This window comes from Eretmochelys imbricata, chromosome 24 (genome assembly GCF_965152235.1).
Source record: "Eretmochelys imbricata isolate rEreImb1 chromosome 24, rEreImb1.hap1, whole genome shotgun sequence".
NCBI lineage: Eukaryota > Metazoa > Chordata > Testudines > Cheloniidae > Eretmochelys > Eretmochelys imbricata.
Genome location: NC_135595.1, coordinates 8,553,435 through 8,563,721, shown reverse-complemented (window position 1 = coordinate 8,563,721; position 10,287 = coordinate 8,553,435). Strand labels below are relative to the sequence as shown.

Sequence of the window (10,287 nt, the reverse complement as noted above, 5' to 3'; positions counted from 1 at the left end):
ATTGGCCTGCTAAACCCAGGGTTGTGAGTTCAATCCTTGAGGAGGCCATTTAGGGATCTGGGGCAAAAATTGGGGATAGGTCCTGCTTTGAGCAGGGGGTTGGACTAGATGACCTCCTGAAGTCCCTTCCAACCCTGATATTCTATGATCTCTGAAGATCAGGCTCTAGATATCTCAGATTGGGCTGAAGAGGTCAGTTGTGGGAGTCAGTGGGTTGGGGACTAGAACTGCCGATATCCAAGCCTCGCCTGCCAACCTCTTCACAGAAGAGAGCGCTCACCTGTCGCTGTTCGGGGTCTCATTTTGGGCTAGACCAGCTTTGCAAACGATGCGTGGAGCTCTTTATCTTTGCACTTTCCCAAAGGATTATTCCTGCTGGGCCTTGCCCCGGACAATGGAGCATGGAGCGAAGCCATGAAGGCGTTGCATTCTGAATGCCCGAGTGAGCCCTAGCCACGCAAAACGAGGATAAGAACACACTGGGTCAGACCAATGGCCCACCTAGCCAGTATCCTGTCTTCCGACAGTGGCCAGGGGCCAGCTGCTTCAGGGGGAATGAACAGAACGGGGCAATTTTGAATGATCAATTGTTGTCCAGTCCAATTTCTGGCAGTCTGAGGCTAGGGGTTGCGTCCCCCCGACCATCTTGGCTAATGTCCATTGATGGACCTATCCTTCAGGAACTTTTCCTTTTTGAACCTAGCTATACTTTTGGCCTTCACAGCATACCCTGGCGGTGAGTTCCACAGGTTGACTGTGAAGAATTGCGTTCTGTGAAGAATACCGTACGCTTGTTTAAAAGCCATTGCCTATTAATTTCAGTGAGTGGCCCCGGTTCCTGTGGTCTGTGAAGGGATAACTAACACGTCCCTTGTCACTTTCTCCACACCGGTCATGATTTTATGGACCTCTGTCCTTTCCCCCCGTAGTCACCTCTTTTCCAAGCGGAACAGCCCCAGTCTTCTCAGTCTCCCCTCGAACGGTGGGTCTTCCATCCTCTAATCATTTTCACTGCCTTCCTCTGCCCCTTTGCAGACAGAATTTCAGCTTCTCCGACCCCCTGGCTGTGCTCCCCAACCCGGGTCGGTTCTGCTGGAAGTGACTACGGGTTCGAATGCTTTCACAGCCTGTCTTCTGCATTTTCAGTAGCATTACACTGAATAAGCTCCTCTCCCGCCCCCCGGCACTCCCCATGTCTCATGTCACTGCCTGTACCTCTCCCCTTAGCCATGGGGGGCTGAAAGTGCTTGAGTCTGTATATTAGAAAGACTTCTCCGGTGCTGACATGCAGCTGCCTCTGGGTGGAGCACAGCAGCCATTTAAAACCTGTTATTGAACTGGAGCAAAGGGGGAATTTAGGGAGACGGGTGACTGCCCCAGCACTGGGCCTGTAAAGGGTTATATCCCTCCAGCCCCCATGAGGAAAGGGTGGGCATGGTTCCTGCCAGAGTCCAGCCCTGCTGCTCATAGCATCTCCCCCCCCGATGGGGGTAACGTAATCCAGCCACAGAGAGTCGGGGGCATCCCCAACATGCCAAGGCCGAGCCCCAGGCAAGAACCAGCCCCCCTCCCTCTCTCCAAGGGTCTGGGCAGCCAAGGCTTTCAAGCAGGTTCCCCAAGCAGAAACCCCCTTCTTCCCGGGGCTCCTGTACCCCTCTCCTCCAGGACACTCCCCCTCCCCCCCCCCACCAAACTGAGCCGGGATCCTCCCTTCTAAGCCCCACCCATCTCCAGGCTGGACAAGTGCCACGGGTGGGCTGGGTCAGGGCCCACAGCGCCCAGCAAGACTCTTTCATTTCTTCCTGCCTGGCATGGGGAGCTGACCCAGCTCGGGGCCTCCCCCTGCCCTGGAGGGGGCGGGCAGCTCAGTCTGTGCTGCTGGGTGTGTTTCAGGGCTTTAGCAATTGTAAATCTACAGCCGCTCCCTGCTCTTTTTGCTGCATTATGGAGGGCAGGGCAGGGCAGGGACTCAGGCTAGGCGTCAGCACTCCTGGCTAGTGGTTAGTGCATGGGAAAGGGGCACCAGGACTCCTGGGTTCTAATCCCAGCTCAGGGAGGGGAGGGGTCTTCTTAGCGGTTGGGGGTGGGTTGGGAGCTAGGAGGGGAGGGATGTGGTTAGAACATGGGGATGAGGAGTCAGGATTCCTGGGCGCTATTCCCAGCTCTGGGAGGGGAGCTGGGTCTAGTGCTTAGAGCAGGGGGGCTGGGACAAAGGATTCCTGAGCGCTATTCCCAGCTCTGGGAGGGGAGTGGGGTCTAGTGGTTGGAGCAAGGGGGGAGAATGGGAGCTGGGACTCCTGGGTGCTATTCCCAGCCCCAGCACTGACTCACTGTGCAATCCGTAGTTAGTCCATTCCTCATCCTGCTTTGATTTCTGGGGAACCAGCGCTTGGCTCGGGAATTGTTCAGTGTTTAAACCCTGGGCAGCAGCATCTCTTCTGCTGACAGTTTGCTCCCTGCCCACTGGGCTGACTCTCCCCCCAACTCCCTCCAGTCCTGATTTCTTCTCTAAGCCCAGCCTAGGCTCCCTCCGCTATTTCTCTTTTATTCCCTGCAGCCTGGGCCGTTTGTGAACATGGGCTCCCTCGTCTGACAGGCTGCGCACCCTGCCCTTATGAGAGATCTGTGTTTTGCAGTGTCATGCCATCACACAGGTACTCTGGCATCTCTCTCTCTCTGCAAGTTCCAAATCACTGCTTGGGTCTTGGATTTAGGCTGAGGCTCAAGAAACAGCTTCCTCTTTTCATTTGCGCTGATTTGTCCTGCCTGGCTGTAACGCTGGGGACAGAAAATGACAGGGAAGACTAAAGAATAACAAACCCTAAAATCCCTCCAGCCCCTTGTCAGCCAAGATTTTTGCTAACAAGGAGGCCTCGCAGCCCCACCTGGAGGAATGAGACCCACCTACCTCCTGTTGTACAGGCAGGGAAACTGAGGCCTGCAGAGCGGTTCCAGGTCACAAATCACATGGCAGCTTTGGAAAGAGAACCCCGGCGTCCTGGCCTGGTACTGAGTAGCAAAGGTTCTAATTGATTGTCAGGAAGCCCATGGGGTGGGGGGAATGGGAGTAGAGGGAAGAAACTATCGATCCTTTGCTCGATAGCGTGAATTGTGCTTTGCTGAGATGCACGTAAAACCTTTTCCCATTGCCTGGTGCAGAGAATAACACACAGACTGTATGGCACTCTTCAATGCATTTTCAGCGAGCCAATTAAATATATCTGGGTTAAAACTGGCTTTCCGAGTCTTTGGCCTACTACGGCCCGTGGGCTGGATCTGGCCCGTCAGGGCTTTGGATCCGACCTGCGGAATTGCCAGCCCTGTTGTGCAGTGGGGCTAATACAAGTTCCCTGCCTGCCCTGGCCCCGCGCCGCTCCCGGAAGCGGTCAGCACCACGTCCCTGTGGCCCCTGAGGGAGGGGGCCTGAGCCCTCTGCTGTACTCTGCACCCCAACCCCCCGCCCTGAGCCCCCTCTCGCACTCTGCACCCCAGCCTGCCCCAGGGAAATGCTGGGAACAATGCAGGCCCTGTGGGAATCAGCCCAGTTGTTCCTGGGCTGGGTATGGCCGCTACAGCATATTGGGGGGCAGAGGTGAGAGCAGGGAGGAGGAAGGAAAGTCAGGATTCCCAGGTTCAATTCCCAGCTCTGGGAGGGGAGTTGGGCCTAGTGGTCAGAGCAGGGGGGACTGGGAGTCAGAACTCCTGGGTTCAATTCCCGGCTGTGGCAGAGGGGTAGAGATTTAAAGCAGGGCCTGGGACTCGGGCATGTCCTGTGCTCTAGCCCAGTTTGAATGACTTACAGTATAACTTGGAAGCAAATCTCTGTGCCTCAGTTTTCCCCTCGCAGGGGGAGCGTGGGGAGGGTTATCACCTCTGATGAGCCTTGAGCTCCTGAGAGACCGCCAAGAACAGTCGTCACACTCCATCTCTGAACACCCTGCCCCCAGTCCAAGGGCTTGTGGATTTGGGCCTGCTGAAGAGAGAGAATCCAGCTGGGGAGTTTCAAGCTGGAGGCTGAGGGCTGTTCGCAGACATGTCCGATGAGCCAAGCTGGCCTCCATCCCTGTTGCAGGGATCATGTCAGAGAGGGAGCTGGAGTGCTCTGGGCTGCGGCTATTCTCTGTGTTGTATGCCCCCGCAGGGAAGCAGTGTATGTTAGAGCAGCCCTGAGGCTGCTCTAACTGACCCCAGGGATCGGGCAGAGCACAGCTCCAGGATACAGGGAGCAGAAAGATGGCTTAAAGTTCACAGCTACCGTCGTGCCTCCTCTCCCCACTCCCGGCCTTTCATCCCTGTCCCTGGTGTGGGAACGGAGCAACTGAGAATCATGGTCTGAGGGCTTCTGCTGTGTGCTGGCACCCAGGCCCAGGAGTCAATTTCCCCCTTAGACAATTAGCCTCCCACCCAAGCACACAAGTGACAGAATTCTTTTAGGATGCAGTTAGGGCTAAATTCAAACCTCAGCCAAGCTGGTATAAAATGCAGGGGACAAAATCCCCCAGGGGGCCCCAGCCAGGCTCCAACTTCTCCAAGGAGGTAGCGGAAAACTGCAGTTGAGGAAAAATGACTCGGGAGATGCACGCGTTTCACAAGCTGGGCCGACGGCCAGGAGCAGCGTGATGGACCAAGCCCGTGGCTTGTAGCTGGGCTACCAGGAGGAGAAAGGGACCATGTGCATACAGCACCTAGCGCCGGGGCCAGGGGGACTACAGGGCTCCTTCAGGACCCACATTGCTAATGCAAAGCACCGGGCTAATCGTAGGCAGGAGGGATGAAACCTGGGCTGTCTGCTAAAATAGACCCCTTTAGCGCAAGTCTAGGAACTGACTCATCAACCTCGCTGTGTGACCAATGCCGCCCCTCGAGGGACCCTGAACGCCACCCCTGAGCGAGCGTGGCTCCCAGCGTCATGCCCGGTAACTTGCCACAAAAATATCGTCCATGCCCGAAATTTCTTTGCCCCCTGGGTTCCCGGAGCGGTTTCGGTTTACTGCACCAAGGAGGGAAAGCGATTTGGAAGGGACAGACGGACCATAAACATCCCCGGCTCGGATTGTGCCAGGGGGCCTGGAGATCTGCCATTGCAACGCAGGTGCTGTTTGCCCAAGGAGGGATGCTCTTGACCCGGCGGCGTAGCCCCGCAGAGAACGCGGTCATATATGGGGCTCTAGGGCAAAGCGGCCATCGTGTAGCAGAGACGCCGGTGCTTTAGCTGCTACGAGCCAATATCTTTGGAAATGATTCCAATAAAACCCAGGGCAAAGGAATGAAAGTTCAATTCCTGCATCTTCGTGTCTTCTCTGGTTCCCTAGGCTGTGAGGCCAGGTCTGGAGTTACAGGGAGGCCACCCGGCAAAGTTGGTGGGGAATATAAATTATTCCCTGGCCCATGTGTCTTGGGGAGGGTTGTCCAGTGCAGGGGTTCTCAGGACAATTTTTTTGGTGGCCTCAGAGTGTGGCCACCAACTCTTGCTGGTGGCCGCCCCACACTTTCCCCTAAAATACATAATTAGCTTTAGCAAGAACAAATAAATACGCACATATACACGGCCAACTTGTCGTAATTTATTTGGTGCTAGCTAGTAAGTCTGATGTGAAAAGTGATATTAACTAACATACAAGTATCACTTTTCATAGCAGACTTACTCAGCCCTGGAGGGGGGGTCAGGGAAGGCAGGAGCCCGAAGCCCAGCAGCTGGAGCCTGGACCCTGCCACTGCACAGCCAGAGCCGGGGCCCCCGGGCAGAGTCTGCTGCCCCGCCACCCCATTGCTGTAGCCCAAAGCTTAAGCCCCAGTGCCCCTGGGAAGGTGGGAAATTCACTGGCTGCCTTCTCCTCCAGCATTGTACCCCAGGTGTCTCCAGAGGAGGGCAGGGTCCAACCCCTGCTGGCGGCCCCAGCAATCAACACCAAGGCAGTGCATCCGGGAGCAACAGGGAGTCGGAGGGGCTGCTAGATTCCTCCTCCAAGTCACAGCCCAGGAGGCCGTGGCCGCAAGACAAGACCCTGGTGGCCGCATGCAGCCATGGTGGCCACATTTGAGAAACAGACTCTAGTGTTTAGAGCAGAGATGCACGTCAGAATTCCTGGAGGTCTAGTCTATTCCCAGCTCCACTGTGTGATCTCAAGGCAAATCATGTCCCCTCTGAGTGCCTCAGTTTCCCCAAATAGGTGTTAATACTATAGCTTGTGAGCCCTCTAGTGGCACTCACAGTGTACTACGTTCTGAGAAGCTTTCGGAAACCAGCCAGAGCCACCTGCTCTGTGTAACTAGGCCTGGCACATTCCTGTATAGTGACTGAATGTGGTTATTTAGGCCCCAGCTCTGCCTGGGTAGCTTGTTCATAGTGTTGTAGTATAAAGAGCAAAGGACACAACGCCGCCCTGTTCCGTGCCTCAGTTTCCCCATCTGTAGCATGGGGGTTGTGCTATTTACCTGCATCAACGGGTTGTCATGAGGTGTAACCCCGTAATGACTGTGATGGGCTTTGAGCTCTTTGGCTCGCGGTTGCTATAGAAGTGCGGAGTGTTATGTATTGCTCTCGACGATCTGGTTAAGCATTAGACAAGACTTTCAACCACAGTGGTTTTAATAGATTGCATTTAGCAGCACGCTTGGTTTTTGCCTGACATGAATAATTCACTGCAGATTGAGAGGTTGTAAAAGGGTCGCGGGAAGAGGGGAAAGATGAACATTTTGTCTCCCTTCTGGGAGCCCATTAAGGATCTGGGTGATTTCAGGGACAAAGATGACTCCAGGCCTGGCAAAGACACTTCCAATTATTAATCCTCCCCAGTTTACCCCCATCATTTTATAGCAGAACTGCCAAAACCCCTGATAAATTGCCCCACTCGGACAGTTATATTATTTTCTGCCATGTTGTGAGAGCTGTTCCACTCCAGGGGAAGGAGCCATGATTTTACAATGTCCCACAAGATCCTTCCTCCTTTATCTCGCTGCTTTAGGACACATTCTCTCTCCACAGCTCTGGGACATTTACGTTTTCCCCCCATGCTTCCCAGCCAACACACCTCAAACCTGACCACTTCCTGGAGTAAGGACCATGGCTCATCCAGTTATTGAGATGTGACAGCTGCCCCCTGGGAACTTCACCACGCCCCACTAACCTCATTCCCCAGAGGTCCCCACCTCTCCAGCCCCTGCCAACCTAGGCGGGGTTAGAACCAGTGACCTAGAGATGAAAGGCTTCATAGTCCAGGCCCAACTCCCCACGCCACCAAGTCCATAGTCTCTAGCTTCTGCCTTAACATGTTATCTTTACACCAAACCTGCACCAGTATCATTGCCAGGTCCCTGAGAGTCGGCCAAAAAGGTCAACTATAAACGATCTCTGCTTCATGCTGACCACAAGACTCCCCGGCCCCCCCGCGCTGCTGCACAGGTGGAGCGTGGTGCTGGCGTCGGCAGCTCACAAAGATGAACCACTTTTGTAAGTTCTCTGCATTTTTCGTTCCCAGGTTTACAAAGCTATGGGGGCCTGAGGTGAGAAAATGGCCCCCCCCATCACATGAGTTTCATGGCAAACTTGCCTCCGCCACTGCTGCGCGGCTTGTTCCAGGCCGTATGGGGATAATGAGGGACGAACTCGAAGGTGGCGTGATGCTTGACCTTCCCTTTGCTCTTGCTCCAGAAGAAGATGAAGACGAAGCAGACGGTGACCGAGCTGAGGAATGGCAGGATGCCCATGGCCAAGACTCCCACCAGCGTGCCCACGTCAATGAGGGATGTCTGGAAGGCCTCCGAGCGGTTGGAGAACAGGAAGGAGTCGTTGCCCAACGGGGCGGAGGGCTTGCTCACGAGAAGGTGCGCCAGCAAAGTGTCGTTCCCTGCTACGTTGCTGGCAACGCAGTGGTAGGTGCCGCTGTCCTGGGCTAGGGCATAGTCAACCTCCAAGGTGCCATCTGCAAAGACCCTCATCCGCCCCTTGTGGTTGGAGTCCAGGCGGATGTTATGAGGCGACACCCAGTAGACGGTTGGATGTGGATCCCCTTCGCCCTTGCAGCTCAAGGTTGCTTTTCCCCCCTCTTCCACACTCACCTGCTGAGGGGTCTTGTCTGGGATCTTAGACTTCCTGCAGGTGAAGTGACTGGGCAGGAGGACGTCGGAGAAGTCCTTGAAGACTTTCCCTTTGACCGTTGTGGGGCTCGCGCAGGCGGGCTGCTGCCCTCCGAAGTTAAGCCTGCGTCGCCTTCGGATAATCCATAGGAGCCGGCAGTCACAGGCCAGGGGGTTCCTGTCTAACCGCAGGATTTCCAGGTTCCCCACCGAGTGGAAGACCCCTTCTTCCAAGGTCCTCAGGGCGTTACCAGAGACGTTGAGCAGCCGGAAGTAGTTGAGTCCTTGGAAGGCACTGGTGGCAATGGTGGCCAGCTTGCCTCCGGAGAGGTGGAATTCCTGAAGGCGCGAAAGGTCGCTCAGCCTCTTCCCATGGATCACCGAGATGGGGTTGTGGGAGAGATCCAGGTACCGGAGATAAACCAAATGCCTGAACGCCTCGTAAGGAACGGCGCTGAGGTTGCACTTGGTGATGGACAAGGAGGTCAAGTTCAGTCCCGAGAGGCTGCGGGGCTCCAGCGTCGCCAGGAAAGGCCAGCGGTCGATCTCCAGCACGTTCAAACGGTGCAGCCTCCGGAAGGAGTAGTTGTGGAGGACACTGATGTTGAGCACCTTGAACCGGAGCTCCACCAGGTGGGGAAGCTGGGAGAGGGCGAGCTGGGGCACGCCCGTCAAGTTGCACTTCTCCAGGGTGAGCTGCTGCAGACGGAGGAGCCCGCTGAAGGCTTCCGGTGAGATGAAGACCAGGTGGTTGTCCCCGGCCTCCAGCTTCCTAAGGTTGAACAGGTCTTTGAAGGAGTGGTCCAGGAAGATGACGATCTTGTTCTCGCTGATGTCAAGGATGGTGAGGTTAGGGAGGCCGGTGAAGATTCCAGGCGGGACGATTTTCAGCTGGTTACTCTTCAGCCGCAGGGTCATCAGCTTCTGCAGGCTGTTAAAGGCTCCAGGCTCGATGTTGGAGATGATGTTCTCGCTCAGGTCCAGCTCCTTCAAGGGCTGCAGGCGGGAGAACATGCCCTGGTGCAAGGTCCTGATCCGGTTCTTGCTCAGGTCCAGGAGCTCAGACTCCGGGGGGATCCCGCCCGGCACAGTGGTCAGGCGCCGGCGGTTGCAGAAGACAGACCTATCCTGGGAGGAGCAGTGGCACCTGGAAGGGCAGCTCCAGCTGGATCCCGTCAGGAGGGCCTCCAGGGCAAGGAAGAACAGGGGATGCCAACAAGCCCAAGAGAAGGGAGAGTCTAGGAAAGGCCCAGCCACCATCTTACCTGCTTTCTGCAAAACAAGAACATCCCATAGTTAGAGAACCAAAGCAGATCTACACCTAGACAGCAGCTGGCCACGGGTGCCTTGGGAGAGCCATGCAGCAGGCCCATCTATCTAAGAGCCAGACAGCACAGCATCTTGAACCTAACACTGGTGCAGGGCTGGCTCTTTGTTTTTTCGCCATCACCATGGTGTCTGGCCAGGGCTATCTCCCAAGGACCAAATCTGGGCCCCAATTTGCCTCCTGACGTGGTAGCAGGAGAGGGTCGGCGTTTGACTCTCTCTCCCTGCAAGGATACTCCTAAACTCACAATTCCTCCACAGCACCTGATACGCTTGCAATCCGTTGACCTCAGAAACACTTAAAGGAGGAGAGTCCCCCGTGGGCCCAGGAGGAGAAAGGGACTTGTCGAAGGTCACGCAGCACATCAGTGGCAGAGCCGGGACTAGAACCCAGGTTCCTGAGTCTCTGTCCGGCCTTCTACCCGCTGGATCGCACCACGGCTGATAAAACCTTTGCCTTCTGGAGAATGTCAGCTAACCCACAGCAGAGATGGCACTATCAATGTGATTTAAATGCCTCTCCGTGCTGACATGCACACCCAAGGCTGTATTTTATCCCCCTCCCAGCCATGTTGGCAGTCCCAGTTAGCACTGCAGGTGAAGGACAATGGATCTCGCTCAGCACTGAAATTCAGTGGCCCTGGGATATGATGTATTATTTTTAAAGCAGAGGACGATGCCGGGAACTTTTCCAGCCTCGAATGATTTATTAAAATACAAGTTCCCCTCTAATGAATGCCCAAGGGGTAGAAAACCATGTTCTCTACAGCTGCCGTTTGACAAGTTTGGAAGGCTTCAGAGCATAAATTGCTGCAGCACTGATGGGGGAGGCTACGATTTAGTCCCAGAGGTCCCAGAAGTCATAGAATCCATGACTTCCAGAGA

General features: G+C 55.3%; 1 protein-coding gene across 1 annotated transcript; it reads right to left on the bottom strand.

The window, feature by feature from the left end:
• Positions 1–7,524: 7,524 nt before the first annotated feature.
• On the bottom strand, positions 7,525–9,336 carry LINGO4 (leucine rich repeat and Ig domain containing 4). Its single transcript, XM_077841328.1, has one exon. It carries the CDS (start codon positions 9,334–9,336, stop codon positions 7,525–7,527), a length of 1,812 nt encoding a protein of 603 aa, XP_077697454.1.
• Positions 9,337–10,287: the final 951 nt, after the last annotated feature.

Excerpts from the sequence above, each read along its gene's own strand:
- LINGO4 (XM_077841328.1), bottom strand. The coding sequence starts at position 9,336 with ATGGTGGCTGGGCCTTTCCTAGACTCTCCCTTCTCTTGGGCTTGTTGG.